The sequence below is a fragment of the Tachypleus tridentatus genome, chromosome 2 (genome assembly GCF_004210375.1).
Source record: "Tachypleus tridentatus isolate NWPU-2018 chromosome 2, ASM421037v1, whole genome shotgun sequence".
NCBI lineage: Eukaryota > Metazoa > Arthropoda > Merostomata > Xiphosura > Limulidae > Tachypleus > Tachypleus tridentatus.
In genome coordinates, this window is record NC_134826.1 from 105,244,642 (window position 1) to 105,269,959 (window position 25,318).

At 35.3% G+C, this 25,318-nt stretch overlaps 1 protein-coding gene across 24 annotated transcripts in view; it reads left to right on the forward strand.

Annotated features, from left to right (window-relative positions):
- Positions 1-25,318, forward strand: part of LOC143244761 (ankyrin repeat domain-containing protein 13D-like) — a 95,168-nt gene that overhangs the window by 56,365 nt on the left and 13,485 nt on the right. For 10 of the 24 annotated variants that reach the window (XR_013025309.1, XM_076490024.1, XM_076490029.1 and 7 more), the window contains 8 exons: positions 5,016-5,105; positions 5,926-5,982; positions 8,238-8,427; positions 10,204-10,270; positions 10,384-10,542; positions 10,768-10,944; positions 11,264-11,366; positions 12,372-12,533. Coding sequence is in view for 16 of the 24 variants with exons in the window: in XM_076490024.1 (XP_076346139.1) it covers positions 5,016-5,105; positions 5,926-5,982; positions 8,238-8,427; positions 10,204-10,270; positions 10,384-10,542; positions 10,768-10,944; positions 11,264-11,366; positions 12,372-12,533 (1,005 nt within the window). In the remaining 8 variants the exon portion in view is untranslated. Of the gene's footprint in view, positions 1-5,015; positions 5,106-5,925; positions 5,983-8,237; positions 8,428-10,203; positions 10,271-10,383; positions 10,543-10,767; positions 10,945-11,263; positions 11,367-12,371; positions 12,534-13,044; positions 13,173-25,318 lie in introns of all 24 variants that reach the window. The other 14 variants (XR_013025306.1, XR_013025302.1, XR_013025304.1 and 11 more) reach the window with 4 other exon arrangements.

Sequence of the window (25,318 nt, forward strand, 5' to 3'; positions counted from 1 at the left end):
CAGTGATCTTTTTCTCTGGAAATTTGGATGACCAGGGAAGATGCATTAGATGCCTACACATTCCCAGTTTTCATGTATCCAGATTTAAACTTGACCTTGTTGAACAAATCAAAGGTAATCAGTTCTGTGCTCTCCCCTTAAGACCTTTTGTTAGGTCTGTAGGTTTTTTTCCCCCAGTTTTTCATTCTTTTTCTTATCATATTCACAGCACTGGATTATAGTTCCATCATTACACTGACATCTGGCTTCTTTCAGCTATATCACAAAAGGCATCCTACAACCACATTTTTCTTTTTTTTTTTTTTGGAGGTGGCTCATTCTGGTTAGTTAATCATGCAAGAGAAATCATATCTCACACTTTCTCATTCAATATCTTGTTTCTTTGGGGATGTTTTAAAATTTTTTTTATGGCAAGGCCCAACCTTCTCCACTTTACTTGAGGGACATAGATTGAATAGTTTCCACTGCTCTATCTTCTTCTCTCTCCCTGCATGGGAAGTTCTCTCTCTTTTTGGGACTTGGGCTTCTATGGTATCCCTTTGTGCATTGTTTGTGTGTCATTTGCATGATCAGCAGAACCTCTGATAGGATCCCTTGTCCTCCATCATTTATCTTTTTCCTTCCCTGTACACCAGCTTCACCTGGTGGCTCAACAGAATTAATACCACAGAAGACATTACTTTTACTCCTTTTCATTTAGATTTCCATCTCTTTGCACATATTTTCCAGACAGGATGGGGTACTTGTATCAACTTTGGGAATTTTGTGCTTGGTCTTCAGACATATTGGCTCTTCTTATTAATCTGTTCATTTGTCAAGTTTGTCAGTGGTTTGTCAAGCTTTGGATCATGATCACCTGGTTATGATCCACACAGATAACTGAACTATGGTTTCTTTTACCAGTTGCTAATGGAGACACTCAGTCTCATTCTCTCCTTTTCCATACTCACAACCTTTTCTTCTAGGCCAATTTCCAACAAGTATTACTGGTTCATGTCATGTGCAACATGTCCTGAATGTCATCTCAGATTTTCTCTTGAGGCCCAACAAAATGTTTCACATGAAGTGGTTTTTCAGTCCCCAGAATTTCTTGTAGTTTTGTTCTCATTTAGGCACCTCTCTCATTGATGCAATTGCCACATATTACAACACCAAGTTTCCCATTTGCTAGTCTTCTGTTCTACATCAATTGGCTCTGGCGTTAGATACATTCATTTAAGACTGGTCTAACCTCTTCCTCTATGCTTATCCCCTATTGCTGTTTATCATCTTCCTCTTATTGAACAATCATTCTCGGGTCTTTTTTGGAACACTCTGTTGGCCAGCTCAAGTATGGTTTCCTCTGTTGAGCCTCCTCCAGTCCTCACCCATCATTTTCTGTACTCTGTTGACCAGCTCAAGTGTGGTTTTCTCTGTTGAGCCTTCTTCAGTCCTCACTCATCATTTTCTTCTTTTTTTCAGCATTGTTCTCCTATCTTTTATCAGCCATATCAGTTCTTTTGCTTCACACATGGGGTTTATCTAATCTTTTGCAGTATAATTCAGATTATCTTTGAACTCTTTCTCATTCTATTTGCCCATTTTCCCTCCTTGTCTTTCAGCAAAAGTTGCATATGTTTTTAAGTTGATCACTGCATCATTTTCATCCTTATGTTCCTCATCTCAGAATTCTTCATGTGACTTTTTTACCAGGGTTTATTGCCCATTTTTGGTTATAAGTGGCTCAATTTAATACATTTTGTTTTCTCATTGCTGTCAAATCTATTTTTCTGTGATGTTCCCTATGATCTTCTGCCCTTCCCAATTGGGAACTGACTGTTGTTCTCCAAACCCCTACACTTTTCCTGCTTTAACCTTTGGTTCCCTGTTTTGTGTATCATTTTTTTTCCTTTAAACCTATTTCTTTCTTCCTTTTTGTCTGTGATTGTTGACATTCTGACATATATGCCATTGATTCTTCATGCATTCTTTTCCTTCACTTTTCTATCCTGATTGTGCTTTTCTCCCTATAATACCTGTGGCATATAAGGGTGACAGAGCATTCATTCATATATTTCTCCCATCTGTTTATTTTCATTCTTCATACCCTCATTCTGATTGCATACTTTGTCCTGTCCATGTGGTATGTTATTATTTGGCTCACACTGCTCTATTTTTGTGGTTTTTATTTCCATCTTTCAATTCCTTTGAATCCCTCTTACATCTGCAGTCTTTCTCCCATTACTCTTATTGGATGACTTCATCTACTTATCTGATTAGTGTATTCTTCTTCAGATAGGAATGCTCTTTGTCTTTTCAAGCTGGCATGTGGACAATCCTTTATATTTTTGTTGCAAATTATCTCTATCATATGACCATGTTTTCTTCATTTAGCTGTGAGCTTTTTCCAAATATTGTTTTACATACCTGATACTGATTCTGAGTGGTTAACTTCTTTTTGTTTTCTTCTCATTCCAGAGCCCTCTTATGCTTTAGTGGTTTCCATTCAGTTGCAAATGGTGCCTACCAAGGTATATCTATCCAAAATCCACACCATGTACAGCCATCAAGGCCTAATATAGTGTCAAATTTGAGATGGGATGTTTCACAGATAGCTAGTGGTCTCTTTGTGGTAATCATTCTCTTAAACAAGGTGCAGTCAAAATCATGCTCAGTCATGGACCATCATAAGTAAACATAAGTAAATGGAATATCATTGCCCATCCTCCATCCCTAATTTAAAACCTAGTGCTGTTCTGCTTTAAAAATAAGGTTGTTTTGATCACCAGTGACACTGTCTTATGGTAATGAGATCCATTAGGTTCTCTAATGTGCTGTCTCTCCATTTTCTTCAACTGAAGCACAGGAATCCTATCTGCTGGGGTTGTGACTATTTCCACTTGGTAGAGAGTAGGGTGGTGGTGCTCTGTCAGTGTGGTACAGTTCACCCTTCTAGTTGGCTTTCTTTAATCCTACCACTGACAGGATATGGGGTTTGGGGTCACCTTGTATTGGATTGGTACAGAAACAGCCAATGTAAACCCTAAATCAATGTGCAGATTGAATGTTACTTTTCTCTTTTGCTTCTCAGGATTTGAGGTGAAGGTGATAGGGACACCCTCCTGTTATGGACTGGATGACAAATTCCTGATGCTGTCTACTTTTGGATTAAGGTTGACCCATCATTTACAGTTTAATGCATCTTAGCTACACTACACAAATAACACTTTTGTGGTTTTTATAGTACATTCCTGACTGTACTTCTGTATTTTGCCAGGCCTAACAACGTGTTCCTTCTTTATGGACGAAGAGTGTATCCTGGTGCAGATGGGGTACAAATTCTTATTGGTGTGCCTTTATACTGTTTCATTGTATAGAGTGTTGCACTTTGTTGGTTCTTCCCTTCTGGGACTTCTTGTAAGGGACTCATCTTGGTACATTTTACACCAGTCCTTCCACCACTTCTAGATAGATGTGAAAGAGTTTATGTATCATATCAGAAGTTAACATTTTCCAATGCTGAAAATGTATTTCTGATAGATACACACCTCTGCTAACACTTTTCTCCCCACTTCTGATGTATCTTTTCTTTTTTTAATTTCTAAGATATGACCTAGCAATCAGTGCAGGAGTCAGCTGTGCTAGGAGGTGTATCACAATTATGTCTGTAGGGTTATCACATGCTCATTTGTATACGACAGTGCAACAGTATCATGTGGAAAAACATTGTTTTAGGTGGGAATTTCAAGGCTAATGGTGTGTGAAAAGTTTACATATAGAGGGCAGCATTGACTCAATAAAGCTATATGTTATAGGAGGTAAGTATTTATAAGAAATATATTTCAAATGTTAGAAAATTTTAACATTAGATTTTCATTTACGTATTATGGATCTCTGACTTATTACTTTATGTACATTACAAATTATTTCAAATAACTGGAAATTTGAATTTAAAAGTTAAATGAATGTCTATGTATTAAATTTATGATATTTGCCAACAAGATTGATACACACAGTTCTTTCATAACACACACACATTTTAATATACAAACAACAGTACAATTTATAATAACAGTTATTACAGATAACTTGTATATAAATATTTTCACAAACTTACAAGCAACACTGATTGTTTTATCTTGTCTGGAACTGGATATTTTGTTGATGGTTCACAAGGCACAAATACTTTTATGTTGATACACAGGTATACTTACTTCACTTGATAGGTATGCTAGCTATCTCCAACAAAAATATCTAATGTCCTTGTAGAAATACTAAAGTCCAAAGTTGAGTGGTTTGTGATGTTTGAAATCTATAAACGTTCCTGGTCAAATATCTGTAGTTTTCCAATTAATAAGCATTTATCACAATTATAGTTTCTGAGGCTTATAGTATACTGACTGTAGCAGACTAACAATGTAGATGTTTTGAAATGTTCTTATTCTGTTTATTGGAGCTTCCTATGGTTGTAATATAAAACCCATTCATTACCTTCTTTATAATTTCATTATAACTTGTTATTTTATGAAGTTTAAAGGTTTTCATCAGTTTTTGAATTTTCCACTTCTAAAAGTTATTTTCATTTTTGCTCAATGATTGGTTTTATGACAAACCTTAATATCCTAAGCTGGGCAAACCTTGTATAATGTTATTAGAATTACAGCTGAAAATATTTTTAATAGTGATAGCACCCAGCTGATGTTTTTTAGTCTATCATAAGTTTTAGGTCTTAACTGTATTAATATTTATAACATTCTGTATTGGTGTAGAAAATTCCATACTTCTAGTCAGTATGTTATAGCAGATTATCTTCATAAACAGTTATGTTGTTTTAAATCATTTTAATTTTGATCTATGTAATTAGTGAGCTTTTTGTCAGAGTTTTTTAATAATAAATAAATCAGTTTTATTACACATGCTTATATCCCACTCTGGTGGCACATATTAATGAATGGTTTACTCTTTGATGTACTGTAACATAATATTTCAAGGAACAGTTCTGAATTCTAAATAAGATCTGATGTCAAATTGTTCAGGGTCCAGTGTTAGAATAGATACAACTTTGCTGGGGTTTGACCAGACAAGTTGGCAACGAGGAAGTCGAAGCTATATTTTTAAAGGAAACAGTAGGTTTTGTTTTGAAGTAACATTTTAAATCATGCATTGTAAATTACTTCCATAATTATAGTGTAAGATATTAAAGTTTTTTAGTGTTCAACAAAATACATGTATAAAATATTTAGATTAGTCATTGTAATAAACTACTTGTTTACATATCCTTTAAAATGTAGTATTGAATACTGTTTAAAGTACAAGGTAAATGTAACATCAGGTTAGCTTGCACTGAAATTATGTATAAATGCATACTTAAAGTGTTTTTGGAAGTTTCTTTTCCTATAAAATTCTTTTGATCACAAGTTGTAAATCACATGTGAAAAACTATTAGAATTTGAAAGTTAAATCCTAAAGAATAAACATTTTAGTATGTAATGCTTAATTTAAGTTTCTTGGCTTAAATTTTGAACTTAAATTTACATGATTAATATAATATAAATGTTAGTTAAGTGCATGAGGGGTTGTTTCTTATTGCAGGTCATAGGAATATCACCAATTGTTGAAAAAACTGTTGTTATGAAGTAGTAATTAACCAAATTTCCTAAAAACATTGTGTCTTCTAAAACTGATTCCCTGTAAAAATTGTCTTCATTTTTTTTTCACTCTCACATAAATTTAATGAATTTTTTTCCACTCTTCTCTATATCAGCCTGAGTCAATGTGCTTATGTTTTCTTTACTTATGTGTGTCTTAAGTTGTTGTTTAGTTAATTATGAATAATTCTTTCTTAAAACACACAACTTGAAATAAAAAGCATGCAGTATGTTGTAAAATTTTCATTTGATGTGATTTATTTATGGTAACTAACACAAATTTTACTACTGCATGCAGCCTGCACACCCCCTAGTGTTGTAAGGTGCAACCGGAGCTACATCTTCCAGCTGCATGGTAATAACATGCTCATGAAAGTTACTGCATCACTTTATTCTGTTTTAATATTTCAAAGTTATTGTAGATTTTCAAAGCATCTATATACTCATATTATGGAAAGCTCTTCTTAGTAAAAACAAATATTTGATTGGTTTTTCACAACTAAAGCCAAATGATTGAATCTTTTATTAACCTATAACTGCTGTGACTCTTACTTTTGTAGGTGTTTTATAGAAAAATAATTAGGCTTAACAGAAAGTCTTTTGTGATATTGTATTGATAGGCTTAAAACGTTGGGCTACAAAGCTTAAGCCATGTAGTATTACTCTTTCTTAATATTGATTGTTTGAATGTTTTATGGTTACTCTAGTGGTTCATTCACCTGATAGCTGTATTATTACCTACTTTTTTTCTAGTTACTTGAAAGGTTCATCTATTTCATAACTGTATTACCCCTACTCTTTTCAGATTGGGTGAATGTCTTACAGTTAGATTGTTCCAATACTTCATCCTCATAGCTATGTTTAAACTTGAGTGTATGTACTGTATTAGTAAATGTAATGTTTACTATATGTAACAGGTAACAGCACTGTGCTAGAATGATATTGTATCAGTAGATGTAATATTTACTATTTGTAAAAGGTAACAATGTTTTATAGGATAATAACATACTAAGAGATGTAATACTAATTATTTGTAACAGGAAGTGGTACTATTATAGAATGTTAGTGTACCAGTTGCTGTAATATTCGCTATTTTAACAGGTAGCAGTGGTATTATGGAATGGTACTGTACTAGTACTTGTAATATTTACTATCTGTAACAGGTAACATTACCTTAAATAAAATTATCAAGGTACAGCTTTTGAATTGATTATTTTCCTTAAACATTTGTTGCAATGTTTTGACTACTTGTGTGGCCATCATTGGATAACTGTTTCTATTTTATGAAATACTGCATGAGCATTTTATTCCAAGTTATCAAACATTTAGGATGACACCTGTTTTGATTTAAATTAGGTTTTAGTTCACGAATAATTAATGCATCTTTTATTTTGCTTCTATTAATATTGTTTACATTGCATAATATCTTAAAGTTGTTAATCTTAATTGGATGTTGACTTGTTTTGCTGTTCAATTAATGTGTAAGGGAAGATTATGGTATATTATTTGATTTTAATGCTTCTATTGTGCTCCTTTTGCCTATGTAAGTTTTATCATGCCGATCACATCAATACTTGTACATGTTTCTATTGTTGAAGATGTCAGAATAAACTTTCTTAAGGTGAGCTTTGATATTAGCATTTGGTTTGTGAATAAAAGTATCTCTGCTGCTGCTTTTGAGCTTATTTGATATTTGTTTCCAAATGTTTATGATGTTTTTGGTTACAAATTATGATATGGTAAGGCAACAATTAATGTGTCTGAGTTTATGTTGTTTTCCCTTTCTCTTTTCTCTTATTGAGTTTTTTATACTTGGCTAAGGTTCTAGTGACAGTGCATTTTGGAAGGTAACATTTGTTAATAAATATGTCAGATATTGATTGTAGTTCACACTGTGGATTGCTGCTACTTTATGTGTTAAATACTGTGTTGTGAATGCATGATAACATGCTATTTTTTGTTGAGTTGAGCAGGCTGAGTTACACTTTATATAGTTATCATTACCAGGTTTATGGAACATTTTTATGTTAAAACTGGTTGAGTTTCTTTTTATTGTTATGGTCATGTGATTTAAAACCTGGTTTTCATTCTCTTTTTTTTCATGAGTGAATTTGATGTTAGAGTGAATGTTGTTTGTGCTGTAGAAATGACTGTTGATGGTTGTTGTCTTCAAATTCACAAAATACACTGTTGATATATCTAAACCAAAATCTGGGAGGGTGTGGAGCTGTGTTAATGGCCATTCTATTTTGTTGATACAGAATTCACATAATCCAGGTGACAGAGGGCTGCTCATGCTTAAGCTATCTATTTGTTCATAACTTTAACCTTGAGAGATGAAACAGATAGAATAAATAATTGACTCAAAAGCTTTGGACTTTTATTAAAAGCATATAGTGGATTTCCACTCCTTATAACAGGTAACACTGGTGTTACAGAATGATACTGTACCAGTAGTTGATATACTTATTATCTTTATGTAAGAGGTAACAGTGATGTTTTAGAATGATACTGTACCAGTGAATGTAGCATTCATTATCTGTAACAGGTAGTAACATTTTTACAGAATGATAATATATCAGTAGATGTAATATTTACTGTTTGTATCAGGTAACAGTGCTGTTATGATGGAAGTTGACCATGAGCTTTCTCAGGTTTACATGGAAAACATGCGAGTCCTTCCGGTACAACTAGCAGACATGACAGGAATTATCCGTCCATCACCAGAGGCAATATCTGCACGTCTCACAACACCTATTGTGACAACATATGTTGATACTGAAAAAATTAACTTTGAAAGGTAGGTAAATATTTTTTGTTCTTAGTGATTAAATAAATTCTAATGTATCATTAGATGTAATCTTTACTATCTGCAACAGGTAACAGTGCTTTTATGTAATGATACGGTGTTAGTAGAGCTAATATTTGCTACTTGTATCTCTTATGAGTTCAAATATAGAATAATATTGTATTGGAAAATTAGCCTATATTATTTGTAACAGGCAGTACTGTTTAGTTTATCTGGGAGCATACCTGTTTGTTTTGTCACTTTCTGATTGGTTTCACTGTGTGCCTAAACTGGCCCATCTGTCTTTGCAATCTGGAATTTTAGCTTTGTGTGAAAGAAGGTAAATCTGTATCAGGAGTTAACATTTTTCTTACTCTGAAAAATGTATTTTTATAGATAATTACACTCTTTCTTCTCATGGCCAGTTTTCTTCTTTTAGGACCTGCTAATTCTCAAAAGTGAGGATTGTTTTTGAACTTTGCACAAAGCTACACTAGGGCTAGCAGTCCCTAATTTAGCAGCCTGCCGTTAGTACAGCAGTATCTCTACAGATTTACAATACTATAATTAGGGGTTCAATTCCCCTCGGTGAGCTCAGCAGATAGCCCGATGTGGCTTTGCTATAAGAAAACACACCCTAATTTAGCAGTGTGAGACTAGAGGGAAGGCAGCTAGTCATCACCACCCAATGCTGACTCTTGGGCCACTTTTTTACCAGTAGTAAAATAGTAGGATTGACTGTCACATTATAATGCCCCCATGGCAGAAAGGGCAAGTATGTTTGGTGTGACAGGGATTCAAACTTACAACCTCAGATTATGAGTTGAGCTCCCAAACCACCTACCATGTTGGGCTGCAGATAGCAGAGGGAGTTAGCTGTGCCAGTATAGTTGGTGCAGTACATGATCAGAAATGGCATAAAATTATGGGATATGTTGACTGGTGCACTGATTGCAAAAATGTTTTAGCAATGCTTAGATGGCAGAAGAAGATCAAGATAGCTTTGCATAAGGAAAAGGTAAGTAGCTATCAGAAATACATTTTCAGTATAAGAAGAAAATGTTAACATTATAATGTAAGTGTGTACCCATCAGACACAAAATTCCTTTCATAGATTACTTGACTCAGCATGAGTACGTGCTTGTGACATTAATAACACACTGTATGCTTAGTTACTGAGCTTGTTGTTGTAATTGATCTTTACTTGAAACTTTTATTGCAAAGTAAAATTACTGTGTGATATGAAGTCTACAGTGATGATTCACCAAAGCATGTGGCCCCAAATTATGGTGCTGATATATATTTACTGGCATTTTTTTATCCTTGTAGGATATAAAAATTTCACATTTTTGGCATTGTTATAACTATCTGATTCAACCCTGAAGATTACAAGATGGTAATTTTAACTTTTTTCTTTTTGTTCTCATGCTCTAACTAATCAAAGTTGATGCAATGCTCTTTTTAACCCATTAATTGTTGCTGGGATGCATATTTCTCAGTACACTGGGAGATATTTGTCTCTGCCAAAGTAAAGGGGTAGGGTAAAAGTATTTTATTATTATTATTAAAGAGAAAGGATGATGGTATCAGAGGAAAGTGATTAGTAATAATAACAAACTATTATGATGTTTAATACATCTTGCAAGCTATAAACAGAGTTTGCATAGACAGCTTGGACATTTTAGAATAAAGGTTGTTTTGTTTGCAAGATTTAGTAAAATGTTTTAAGTTTGAAAGAATTATTAACAGTTCAGAACTGTTAGTTACAGAAACTTTGTGTTATCACAGGTGCAAATCAGGGCTGTGGGGCTGGAGGACTGACAAGACTGAACTAGTTAATGGATATAATTGTAAGGTAAGATAACGCAGACGGTTGTGATGTGTTAGTTTGAGTCATTGGAAACTGGTTTTGTGGAAAAGTAAAATAATTCTGTCTGACTACTGTTTAATAGTGAGTTATAATTGTAGGTGTTTGGAGCTAACAATGTTGAGCTGATTACAAGGACTCGGACAGAACACCTAACAGAAGCTGACAAGATTCACCAGCATTCTGCTCGTTCTCCACTTCACTCATTTCTTGGAATTGTGGAGATGGAAGAAAGAGAATTAACCTCTTTTCTTAATGGAGTAGGTTTGATGTCTTACGGAAATTTTTATTTAAAATTTTCTTTGCCTTTTTTTATCTTGCAAGTTAAATAGAAGATATATGGTGAAATCTACTGAAAGTAATTATGCAATACATGAATAATAATGCTTGATGAATAATTTTTGTAATGGTTAAATCTTCTTTAGAACTTTTTTCTATTTACTTTTTTTTATTACTGTTAAGGTTACATGTTTTGTGTTTTTCAGGATACACGAGAACGTTGGGGAAACCCTTGCCATATAACAGCTGAGGAGTACTTTGACTCCAGTGTTGATCTATGTAACAAAGATATTGGAAGGCCTCGAGAAGTATCATCCAAAATTCAAAAATTTAAAGCAAACCTCTGGTTAGCTGAAAACTATCCTCTTTCACTTCCAGAACAGGTATGCCATTTTGGTGTTGAGAGTCAAGGCTAATGATGGATAAGATATTACAATATTTTGTAATTGTTGTAGTTACTTCTGACTAGCAGAGAAGTAAGCTATTATTATGAATTGTATATTCTTCAAAGTTTACTTGCTGAAGAACAACTTGAAACAAGATGCCAGTTTTTGTATTGTGTGATATGATTGTGAAAATCAAATATATTTGTGTTCATAAGAGTGGAAGTCTTTCTTTAAGAAGATGTATAAATGTTCAGTTCAGTAAGTTATAATACTTCAGTTTGTTCTATCTAATTGTGTTGGATGTTTCTTTGTGTAGATATTACCTATAATTGATCTCATGGCTATTAGCAGTACTCACTTTGCAAAACTTCGGGATTTTATAACACTGCAACTTCCTTCTGGTTTTCCAGTCAAGATTGGTGAGTGTTGTGCATGAGGGTTTAAAGTGTTATGGCTAGTTTTGTTATTCATTTCAAACTTATACCACAATCAATAGTATATCAAATACATCCAAACAACAAAACTATCTGTAATTTCTGATTATTGGTATTTAAAGGATGAAAAGAATACTAAATATTTTCGTAACCTAAGCAGCCTTGAAAACCATTTTTGAAATGTAGACTTATTTTGACGATCTCAACTTTTTACTTTAAGTTTGTGAAATGTGTACATTTATTTTTTTCATTTTATGTACTTTAGAATATCTGTTTAAAATCCTCATATGTTAATAAAAACTTAGCATGTCTTACTTTATTTTCTGATACTTCAAAATTTGTGCTGTTTCCATAAGAATGAAGTTTTGTATGAAAATGGTTACCTAAGTCAATAACATGATCTTTTAAAATCACCATTGAAACTATTGAACTAGATAACTTTAGCTAAAGAGCAAGCTTTGTTCAAGTTTTAAACTAACTGGTTGAAAAAAAAGAAGAAATTCCTGTTTTTAATGCTCTTTCTATGAGCTTAGCTAGTTAGTTACAATTTCTTCTGCATGTTCCTGTAAGCTTAAATGAGTTTTAGTTACTACTGGCTGTTCCTGTATGTTTAGTTAATTACAGCTACTTCTGGCCATCACTGTGGCTGTTCCTGTATGTTTAGTTAATTACAGCTACTTCTGGCCATCACTGTGGCTGTTCCTGTATGTTTAGTTAATTATAGTTACTACTGGCCATCACTATGGCTGTTCCTGTATGTTTAGTTAACTATAGTTACTACTGGCCATCACTGTGGCTGTTCCTGTATGTTTAGTTAATTATAGTTACTACTGGCCATCACTCTGAGCTTAGCTGATTACAGTTACTACTGACTATTCCTTTAAACTATGACATATATTACTCATTTAAAAATAAATTATTTCTGTGAAATGCTTTTATTTTTTGTGCAATATATATATATATTCACATTATTACAATTTTCCTTTTCAGAAATACCATTGTTTCATGTGTTAAATGCTCGTATTACATTTGGAAATATTTTTGGATTGGATGAATCTGTTCCTGGGGTCACACCAATAGTGGATGATAACATCAGAGCTTGTGTTGTGGATGAAAGTTGTTTTGATGCCCCCGCTGCATACACAAGAATTGGTAAATGTATTGTACTTCTTTTTATTTGATAATGCATTTATTCCAGTGAAGCTCACTATCCTTAATTTTTCTTCTAAAGAAAGAGAAATTCCCCCTTCCCTTTTAAACAAGCTAAATTTACACTTTTGTATAGTTTATAGAAGTCACTAATTGCACCATCTGAAACTATGGTCTAACACAAGATACTGCATGAACTGTGTTGAGAATTAAGTCTCTCCAAGCATGTTCTACTATAAGAAACTAGATCAAGGTAGTTGTATAAGAGGTTCAAATTTTCCTGCAAGATCAACATGGTTTTGTAACATTGTACTAATGGTCTATTTCCATTTAGCATTCAAAATTATCTTAGAAACTTCTCCTCCACTGTGTAATATCATGTGTTAAGAATTTACCTGCTATTGTAAGTCATCCTCAGGCATTTTGTTTCTATTTATAATTTTGTTTTGTTATCACCCTCACCTTTCATTCCTGCCTGTATACTTTTCGACCACATTTTTTCTGCCTGGTGTAGGGAAAGATGTCAGTAGGCATTCCTGCAGACCTCCATCTGTAGATAAGGGCAAAAGCCCACAACAACATAGAGAAAGAAAACGTCAGGAACTTCTCGCCAAATATCAGATCCAAGAGAAATGCTCTCTGGTAATTAGTCAAGTTGTATTAAGATTGGTCTGTTTCTTACTTGTTTAACACAACCAAATTAATTATACTCTTACTTATAGTTTCCCACTGTCCCTTATTCTGTCTTCCTGTTACTCTTGCATATAAAGATGAGTGAGAACCTTTTACTAACTTTACCATACTTATTCATAACAAGGTAAATAATCAGTGTTATACCTACTTTACCAACTCTTAGCACAAGGTAATTAATTGGTACTAACCATAGTCTACCATTATTCCTACATGAAAATGTAATTAATAAATGTTAACACCTTTCTCTAACCACTGCCACCCAACAAGGTAATTAATCTGTGTAACATTATCATGTTGCTACGTAACAGGGTAATTATGTAGTATGTATTCTAGATTATCCATATTGCTTTGTAACAATTAATACTAACATGGCTATTGAACTTCTTTCTGATATTGAGTGTGCACATGCACATAAATTTCAAAACTGAAGTGAAAATAATAATTTTGGCTGTTTCAACAATTTTTAATTCAGATATGTTTTAGAAATTATATTTTCTCATTTTGTAACATTTATTTGATGTAATTCACAAAGAAGAAATTTTTAAAAAGGATATGGGAGGCTCAAGTGTAGAGAACTTATTTATTGAATTCGTTTTACGATTTTTCTGCTCATTTCAAAGCATAAGTTTATATTTTCTTATAGAAGTCAACCAAGTACCAGTGTTGGAAATTCTCAACGGGTGTTGTGGACATTGTGCCTGATGCTGGTGTTTGGGTATAGTGCTCACGAAACCCTGGCGTTGCTGCATTGTCCTTGCGTGACTTTGTAGTGCGTCCCCTTGTAGGGCTCCATAGTGGGTGGGGTCAGTGGGTACCGAAATTTTTTTCTTTTTCCTATGGATCCTCTAAAAATTTAAATAAAATTGTAAAAAACAGTCAATGGGTGCGACCACGCCTTGAATACTCAGAACAGCAATCTTCAACATCAGTAACACACGCACCTCATTTTCTTATATTACATTCTCTTCGAAAACCTTTAGGGCAAATGTCCCCTTTTTTTATTCAAAAGGGACTAGAGGGACTTGCTGGCTCTCCAAAATCAGTAAAGAAACTTCGATCTGGTGACATATTGGTTGAAACATCCACATCCCAACACAGTGAACTCCTCTTGAATTCAAAGGCAATTGGGGATATACCTATTGAGGTTACACCTCATGCTACCTTGAATTCTTCACGAGGAGTTATTGTTGAAAGGGATTTGAAGAACGTTCCCGAGTCAGAGATTCTCGCTGGTCTCTCCACTTAAGGAGTTTCTGCAGTGAGGCGCATCTCCACTCGCAAAGATGGAATTACACTGCCAACAAATACCCTCGTTTTAACATTTACTTCACCACGTGCACCTGCCACCATCAAGGCAGGTTATCTCATTTGCAGTGTTCGCCATACATACCAAACCCTCTTCGATGTTTCCAATGTCAGAGATTCGGCCACTCAAAGACATCCTGTCGTGGTTCCCTGACATGTGCTCGTTGTGGAGGCAAGGACCACGATGCCTATGACTGTGACATAAACCCACTTTGCGTAAACTGCAATGGTTCTCACCCCTCTTACTTTCATTCTTGCCCAAAATGGTTGGAGGAAAAGAGGTGCAGCGTTTGAAAACGACACATAACATTAGTTATCCTGAGGCTCGGAAATTGCTGTCCACAACTCCATCTCGGACATATGCTGCTGCACTTCATTCCACAACTACAGTGGGAGTGCAGACAGATCTCTGTGCCTCCAAGAGAATCGTTTTCAAAACAAATGAAAAGCCTTTTGACCTCCATGGTTAAAAAGGTTGATGAATCGACTTCCACACCTATCTCTGTTCCTCCCATACCTTCCAACAAACCTCAAGATCCACGTCCTTCATTTTCAAATACAGGCATTTCTTCTGATACATCTTTTCTCCCACCACAAGAGACAAAACAATTATTCGTTCGCGTCCTCAGTCACTGGTTTCCCCTTCCAATAACAAAAACCTGCCCACCCGACACAGAGCGGGATCCATGGAGGTTGATAGACCTCCTCCGACTAAAGACAGTAAAGAAAAAAGACGTGGTCGTAAATCGAAGGGTTCTCCAGCCACTTCACCTACCCGTTCTTAAAATGGCCACCTTGATACAATGGAACTGTCGAGGTTTACGTTCTAATCTGGATGATATCAAAACGCTGATTGCTTCCTACCATCCTGTTTGTCTTTCTTTACAAGAAACATTTCTCAAAACTGCTGATACTGTCTCCATTCGGCAGTTTTCTCTGTACAGAAATGACAGGTTGTGTGATGGTCGAGTACATGGAGGGGTGGCACTGTTGGTTGATCAACACGTTCCCACCCTGTCTTTGTCACTCAACACACCCTTGGAGGCTGTAGCCATCCGTGTTTCCTTGGGTCATACCATCACTGTTTGTTCTCTGTACTTGTCCCCTGGAAAGACATATGATCAATCAGATCTTGATGCTCTTTTTGAACAATTGCCATCTCCATTTCTAATCCTAGGGGATTTTAATGGACATCATCCCCTCTGGGGAAGTGCTATTATTGATGGGAGGGGCCGATCTGTAGAGCGGATGCTCTCTGATCACAATCTTTCTCTTTTCAATACTGGTTCTTCCACTTACTTTCATGCACCTAGTCAGTCCTTTACCTTTACTTTCACTGCTCTCGCAGAACTTGATCCTGCCATCATAAATCAGCCATCAATAGACGACTGTGTAGCAGCGGTAACTGACTGTATTACACATGCAGCTGCTCAGTGTATTCCTAAAACCTCGACACGTTTTCCATGATATCCTCGTCTGTGGTGGAATCCTGCTTGCCACTTAGCACGGAAGGCTCAAAAGCGGGCCTGGGATACTTTTCGTAGATATCCCACACTTTCAAACCGGGTTGCTTTCCAACGGGCCCGTGCACATGCTAGGTGGGTAAGACGTCACAGCCAGAAGGAATCTTGGATTAAGTTCACAACCAGTATATCTTCTACCACCAGTTCTAAGATCATATGGGACAGGATTCGAAAGGTTAATGGACACTACAATTCTATCCCCCTCTCGATCTTACTCTCTGACGGTCAGGAGGTGACTGATGTTCGGAACATCGCTAACACTCTAGGTGAAAGCTTTTGCCGGGTATCTAGCACTTCTGCTTGTTCCTCCACCTTCCTGGCCATCAAGACTCGCGCAGAGCAATCACCTCTTTCCTTTCGAACTGACTGTTTCTTTGACTATAATTGTCCCTTTACCCTGGTGGAACTAAAAATGGCCCTTCATCGGTCTGCCAGTACGTCTGTTGGACCTGATGATATTCATTATGACATGCTGCACCATCTATCTCCTGCTTCTCTTGATGTCCTTCTGATTGTTTTCAACCGGATCTGGCAGGAGAATGTTTTTCCTGATGCCTGGCACCAGGATATTATTTTACCTTTCTCTAAGCCAGGGAAAGATCCCAAGATTCCTTCAAACTACCGTCCAATTGCTTTGACGAGCTGTCTCTGTAAGACATTAGAAAGGATGGTTAATGCTCGTCTTGTTTGGTTCCTTGAATCAAACAACCTCCTCTCGCCCACCCAGTGTGGGTTCCGTCGACAGCACTCCACCACAGACCACCTAATTGCCTTGAAACATCTATCAGAGAAGCCTTTCTCAACCGCCAACATCTTGTATCAATATTCTTTGACATAGAGAAGGCTTACGACACAACATGGAGGTATGGCGTTTTGAGACCTCCATACATATGGGTTACGTGGCCATCTACCCATGTTTATTAAAATTTTTTTAATGGACAGGAGATTCCAAGTTCGTGTGGGTTCGACACTTTCCCGTTCTTTTGTACAGGAACTTGGAGTCCCTCAAGGCTGTGTATTGAGTGTTACACTCTTCAGTATAAAGATAAATGCCATCACTGAACAACTCCCTCTCACTGTTGCGAATGGGCTGTATGTCGACGACTTTCACATCTCATGTCAGTCATCAAACATGAGATATATTGAGCGGCAACTAAAACCGCCCTCAATTGTGTAATGGAAGTGGACTCTGGCGAACGGCTTTAATTTCTCTCTCTCCAAAACTGTATGCCTGCACTTTTGCCGCCGACTGGGTATTCACCCTGATCCTGAACTTCATATCGGTGAAGTTTTGCTGCCAGTGGTCCCGAGACCAAGTTCTTGGGGCTTATCTTTGATCGTAAACTGACCTTTATACCACACTTAAAGCAGCTTTGGTCAAATGCACAAGAGCACTGAACATCCTCCGTGTTCTCTCTTCTACCAGTTGGGGCAGATCGCTGTTCAATGTTAAAGGTATATCGTGCTCTTATTAGATCGAAACTCGATTATGGATCAATGGTCTATAGCTCTGCCAGACCCTCGGCCTTAAAGATGCTGGACCCCGTTCATCACCAAGGACTTTGACTCTGCCCTGGGGCTTTCCGTACCTCTCCAGTTCAAAGTATATACATTGAATCTCATGAACCTTCTCTACACCTTCGCCGTTTGCAACTATCTTTACAATATACTTCGAAACTTCATTCCTTACCAAAGCATCCCACCTGGAAATGTGTTTTCCTTCCTCGGTGGGCAGTACTTTTCAGAACAGACGTTCTGTCATTGCTCCGTTTGGCCTTCGCATCCGGGAGCAATTGGATGAATTGGGTCTGTCCTTGGATAACATTGCAGATTCCACAGGTCGGCCCATCCCACCATGTGACCTTTCTTTCAGTCACCTAAAAAAGGTAGATACTCCAGATTGGAAGTACCATCTTTTATTCAATGAATATCTTTCAAACAATCATTCAGTTCCCATTTATACAGATGGTTCCAAATCAGGTAATTCAGTGGGCTCTGCTATAGTTTGCTGTGGGTCAGTAGTTGCGCGCAGAATCCCTTCTACAGCTTCTGTGTTCACTGCTGAACTGTATGCCATATCTCTTGCCCTGGATCATATTGCAGCTGAGCAGTACTCCAACTGCACTATTTATACTGATTTGCTTAGTTCTATACTTGCCTTGGAATCGCTACATGTTAGCTCACATCCTATTCTCGCTGATATTCGAAACCGACTGGCCCATTTCTCATTAGCAGCTACTTCAATCCAGTTTTTCTGGATACCAGGCCATGTTGGTATTTGAGGGAATGAGCTTGCAGACATGGCAGCTAAATATGTCTGCTTCAGCACCATCACTCCTCTGCCTATTCTGTACATGGACTATGGTGTTGTCTTCAAGGCTCGGCTCCGTGCCAGCTGGCAGTCCACTTGGAATGAGCAATGTGACAACAAACTTTTTCAAATCAAACCCAAAATTGGACTTTGGCCATCTAGCTTCCGTGAAGTTCGGAAGGAGGAAGTTGTTCTCACTAGGCTACGCATTGGTCACAGTTTTTTAACTCATCATTTTCTTTTATCTGGAACTGATGCACCAATGTGTAGTTTGTGTAACACTCAAATCACTATCAGCCACGTTTTCCTTTTTTGCCATCGTTACAATTCTCAACGACGGCAATATTTTAAACATATTTTTTCCCAGGGTCAATCTGTAACATTGGACAGAGTTATTGGTGATGGTGACTCTGTCCACCTTGATAATGTTTTTAATTTTTTAATGGCCATTAACCTTTTTAATCTCATTTAAGTGTTGCATATTTATTCATTACACCTTTTTAATTGTGGTTCCTTTTTTACAGTTTTAATCTCTCTCCTTCAATTTGACATTGGACAATGGCCAGAACATTAAATAACTCGACACCAGGACTGGAAAGGCCAACTTCAGGTGACTAACGCTCCTGTTTGAACTATCCGCTTGAACTACTCGTTAGTCATCCTGGCGAAGTTGTTATTATACTTTGCTGCATATCATTTCACACTTTTACTACTTAACTTTTAATCCTGGCCATATTGACTCATAACCCGGAACCAGGACTGGAAAGACCAACTTCAGGTGACTGACGGTGGTTTTTATACTTACCTGTTAGTCTTCCTGGTGGGTTACGATCATTACCATTCTGCTACAGGTAGTTCTTTACAACTTTGTTGACTGGATGTCAACATTGGTTTTTACGCCATTTTCTGTTTTAATTGCCATTTTGCTTTTATCTTCAATTACTTTTACAAATTTTACTCCATTTACTTGACTTTTATCTTTTTACTGGACATTTGGCTACTCATTATTACGATTTTATGGAGTGTCTTTTGAAACTTTTATTCTTTTACATTTTGATAATAGCTGCTATGACACATAACCCGAACCAGGACTGGAAAGGCCAACTTCAGGTGATTGACGGTGGTTCTTGAACTTACCTGTTAGTCTTCCTGGTGGGTTATGATCATTAACATTTTGCTACAGTAAATATTTTACAACTTTGAAGACTGGATGTCACCATTGGTTTTTACACCATTTTCTGTTTTAATTACTGTTTTGTTTTTACCTTCATTTACTTTTACAAATTTTACTCCATTTACTTGACTTTATCTTTTTACTGGACATTTGGCTACTCATTATTACGATTTTGCGGAGTGTATTTTAAAACTTTTATTCTTTTACATTTTGATAATAGCTGCTATGACACATAACCCGGAACCAGGACTGGAAAGGCCAACTTTAGGTGATTGACGGTGGTTCTTGAAGTTACCTGTTAATCTTCCTGGCGGGTTATGATCATTACCTTTTTGCTAGAGTAAATACCTTACAACTTCTTATACTCTGCCTTCTAACTTAACATTGTAGACTAGGTGTCAACATTGGTTTTATACTTTTTTGTTTTACCTTCATTTCCATTTATGTCTATTACTACATTTATTTATTTATTTTTATTTTTTTTTTACATTTTTACTGAATGTCTGGCGCAGATAGCCTCGCTGCTTTGTGCCATAAAACACTAAATCAATCAATCAATCAATCAACCACTGGATAGAGCAGATAATAAAGTATTTATGTTAATGTAGAATGAATATAGATGCTTCTGAAGAAATTTATCGAATTGTGAAAAAGTGATTAAATGAAGATTGAGGATGAATTTTGGAACTAAAGTGAAATTTTTTTGAATTTTAGTTTCTTGGGATGTTCTTTTCTTTACTTTCTTTACTATATGATTCAAAACTTTGGTCCTTACCACAGCATCCTACGTGGGGTTGTGTGTGTGAACTATGCTGTTTCAGTGTAAATGGTCTGCCATTTCATTTGGTCTTCGTATCCAGGTGCATGAATTGGGTGTGTCATTTTACTATGTTGCTGTTTCCATTGATCAGCCAATCCTCCTATGACTTATTGCTATCTTCCCCTGCAATCTTTATTTGAGTCATCTGAGAAAGGTGGATACTTTTGATTGGGAGTACTATTTTCCTTTTGCCAAACATCTTTCAAACCATTCTTCCATTCCCATTTATACAGATGGTTCACAATCAGTTGACTCTGTGTTCTCTGCCATGATTTGTTGTGGCTCATTGTTTGCTCACAGAATCCTCTCTACAATTTTTTGTTCACTGCTGAGTTGTATGCTATTTCTCTTTCACTGGATCACATAGAAGCTATGCAGCACACCAACTGTGCTGTTTACACTGACTCTTTAGCTTTCTACCAGCCCAAGAATCACTTCACATTCATTCTCACCCTATTTTAATCGATATTCAAAATCAACTAGTCCATTTTTCTTTACCTTCTGTTTCTATCAGGTTTCTCTAGATAACAGGTTATATCAGTAATCATGGGAATGATCTTGCTGACACTGTAGCTAAGTCCACTTCCTGTGTGCTATTATTGCTGTGCCTGTCCCATATACAGACTAAAGTCCTGTATTCAAGGCTTGGCTCTGCACCAATTGATAGTCGACTTGGAGTGAGCAATGTGATAACAAGATTTTTCAGATCAAACCTTCTACTGCTTTTTGGCCATTTCATTTTTTGTAAGGATTGGAAGTTGTTCTGGCAAGACTAGATATTAATCATAGTTTTTAACTCATTGTTTTGTTTTTTCAGGGACTGATGCACTAGTATGTGGTCTTTGTGACACTCAAATACCAATAGCCCACATTTTACTGTCATTATGATTGTGAAAGACAGCACCATTTTAGACATGGCTTTTCTATGGGTTTGTCCCTGACACTGGACAGTGTCATTGGGGATGGTGACACTGCCTACCATACTTGTGTTTTAACATTTTTAAGGGCCATTAGCTTTTTTAATTCTATTTAAGTTTTTATCTGCTTTTTAAAGTAGTTTTTACCTTGATTAACTTTTACATTTTACAATTATTTTACTTTTGTTTTTTTATAGTTGTTTGGTGCAGAACACCCAATTATCTTGTGCCAAACACCCAGTCCACATATTAGACACATGAACATTGAAGAAAACCCATAAGTATTACCACATAATGCCTTTGTACACCATCTGTCACATCACTGAATCTGTTGCAAAATGCATCTTTTGCATTTTCTTCAGCATTATTTGTTGGTGCATATAATTGAATTTTCATGGTGTTTACATGCTCTGATGGATATCTACCTGTTGTTATTCTCCCAGATGCAGATTCTCAGCTAACCAATGCATTTGTAACTTCTTTCCTCACCATAATCCTGCTTTTCACACCCCCCATCATCTGTACAAATCTTGTCATTGCCTGTTCATCTTATTTATTATTTGTATTCAATACATATTCATCCATTTTCTTGATGACATTTACCAATTTACCAACACTGCATGGCATCCTCACATTCCATGTGACAATGTAGGTTATTCTTTTGGCATGGAGGATTCAATTTTTTAAACAGGAAACTTCCTTGCAGCTTTGATAACCTCATAAAGATGTCATTTTCCATATGTCTGTCATCTCCTCCACACATCAGATATTGTTCTTAATGATCTTTGTAGTAGTGAGTTTTGTTTTGTGTTGAGAGGTTAGTAGCTCCTTTCATAACCTTCCTCCTTTATCTGAACTTAGGATTAGCAGTGCCACATCAATGATACTGACCAACATCCAGTTATTGAAACTTAAACTGCTTTACTCTAGTGTTTACATATGTTGCCCTTTCACCTAATCTCTGGTTGGCCCTGCCATTGCTTTACAACAAAGTATTTAATCACTGTTAACTGTACATTATTAGAGCTGTTACAGGAGTTTGGAAGTGGATTATGGTAATATAGTTAAGTTGGTAAATGAAATTTATAAGCATAATGATGTGATTTATTTTTTGTGAACATACTACATGTTTTGGATGGAAATTGGACTTTATTCTTCAGGTATGACCAAGCTCTGTCAAAGCACATAGTATTCTCCATTCATAATAAATCACTTCATTATACCTATAAATTGTTGTTTGACTACTGCTACAGAATCACCACTTAATAGGCATTAATAGTACAGTATCATTACTCTTACAGAGCCAGGTGTTTAAGCAGTATTAATCCTATATTATCACCACTTAATAGGTATTAATACTACAGTATCATTATTCTTACAGAGCCAGGTGTTTAAGCAGTATTAATCCTATATTATCACCACTTAATAGATATTAATACTACAGTATCATTACTCTTACAGAGCCAGGTGTTTAAGCAGTATTGATCCTATATTATCACCACTTATACATAACAAGATAATTATTGAAACTGAAACTGCTTCACTCCAGTGTTTACATGACCTAGTATTTAATCAGTATGATTTATATCTTACATTTAAGAGTATACAAGTTAATCACTTAGCTAATTTTTTACACCTCTTAATACTTTATCCTGGCATCAATTTGTACTTCTTGCTTTATGCAGTCAGTTGCTTTACTTTTTTACAGTTAAAAATTAATTATTGTATGTAACCTTCATTAATGTTTTTATTCTTATAAGGAAATGCAAAGGGTTAAAAAAGAAAGAATTGTAAATAACCTTCACTGATAAAAGTGGAGATGCAACTCTTTGGTGAATTGTTTATTTTTATTTAATATTTATGTGAAATAGCAAATAAATACTGTGTAAGCATTTTGTTCCAATTTAGTAAATGTATAGGGTGACTTCTGTTTTGATCTAAATTTAGTTTTAGTTTACTAATAATTAATGCTTCTTTTATTATTTTCATTGCATAATTTTAAAGTTGTTAATGCTAATTCATTGTGCTGTGTTTTGGAATGTGTGATGAGTGGGATTGTTATGTTATTGAATTCTAATGCTTTTGTTATCTCCCATTTTGCCTGTGTAAGTGCTGTTTCATTGATTACATTGATACCTGTAGGAAGTGCATATTGTTGAAGTTGTCAGATAAACCCTCCTTAGCTGATTTTTTTTTAGTGCTTGGTTTTTTAATAAAAGTAACTACTTATTTATGTTATATTTTTGGTTACATGGCCGTGATTTGGTAAGACTCCTTTAACCATAGTTGAATGTGTGTATTTTGTTTCCTTCATGGAATTTGTCGTTTCTTTCTTTCTTTCTTTCTTTCTGTTATTCAGTTTGTTTATATATTTCATGAAGATTCTAGTGATAGTATGTTTAGGGTAGGAAATTTGTTAACAAATATGGCAGTTATTGATTCTAGTTGATATTGTAAATTACTGCTACTGCATATGTTGAATGCTGAATTGCAAATGCATGATAATGTACCAGTTTATTGTTGTTGAGTGAGCTGATTCACACTTTATATAGTTGTTATCATTACCAGGTTTGTGTAAGATTTCCATGTTAAAACTTTGAATTTCTTGTTTTGCTTGCATAATTTAAAACATGGTTTTCATCCCTTAATTTAAATCAAAATACAGGTTTGTCACTCATGTTTTTCTAAATTGGAACAATATGTTCTTCCAGTATTTTTTTACTGTTTCACACAATAGATGACAGTTACCACACGTGTGGTCAGAATGTTGTAATTAAGTTAAACAAACAATAACAATAAACAAGCCACTTAAAAGCATTATCTCTGAACTTTTGTTTAAAGTATAAGTGGATTTCCTCTTGTCACAATCAGCCTTCACTGGTGTTTATGTCACTTTAAGAAAATGTACCAAGCCATTACATTCAAAAACTAATAATTGTTTGTAACATTCAACAATGTTATATTGTTATATGGAAATGCACAAGGAAGCTATTAATGTTTAACTGTTGTGTGTAATCTTCACTTTGTTCATGTTATTGTAAGGAAACACATAAAGCTTCTACATTGAAAAGCTAAGAATTATGTAAATTTTCAATAATATTTGTTTTGATATCAGGAAATGGAAGAGAAAGTCAGTAGAGTTAAATTTAAAACCTCTATTTAAGAGAACAAATTCCAGTAAAAATATCAATGAAAGTTTTTCTTTAAAAATAGCGTGTATAATAACTGTACAAAGAAGCTGTATCATAATCAAGAAATGTGTCTTATTAAGAAATTATACCATTTCTCTTTCATCATTGCTAAGTATTTCATATTTGTTTATTGTGTACACATGTAAATGTTATATACTTGTGTTATTAATTATTTATCACTTCTTACTGTTCATTATTAAGTGTATGTTTGTGTCACTCCAGTGTTCATCACCAATACTCGCATATATGTTTATCATTTAGCCAATAGAGAGTTATAGTGAAACATTTTAAACATGATAATAATAATTTATCTATAAATTTTTCAATGTTTTTATTGCTGTTGTTGGAAGGTTTGACTTGTGTGTATCAGATGTAGATGTTATTGATATGTAATGAAACTTAGTATGAATGGACATCAGCTGTCTATGGTAAAAATGTCAGTGTAGAGTATGATGTTTTGAAAGTTTTTCACCTTTCATCTTCATATCAATTTCCATTTGTGTTATTGTTGGTCTTTATACTATTATTATGGATTGTGGAGACCATTTTATGATTGGTTGGTTTATCCCTGTTTCTGATTGGTGGAGATACTTCTTGTAGATTCAACCAATGGTAGCCATAGGCTACTCACCTTTAATTTGGAATCTCTGTTTAATGTAGGTTTTATTGTGCTAATGTTAAAGGTTTGTTTGTTTTTTTAGTTTTGCACAAAGCTACTCGAGGCTATCTGTGCTAGCCGTCCTTAATTTAGCAGTGTAAGACTAGAGGGAAGGCAGCTAGTCATCACTGCCCACTGCCAACTCTACTGTTTTACCAACAAATAGTGGGATTGACTATCACATTATAACACCTCC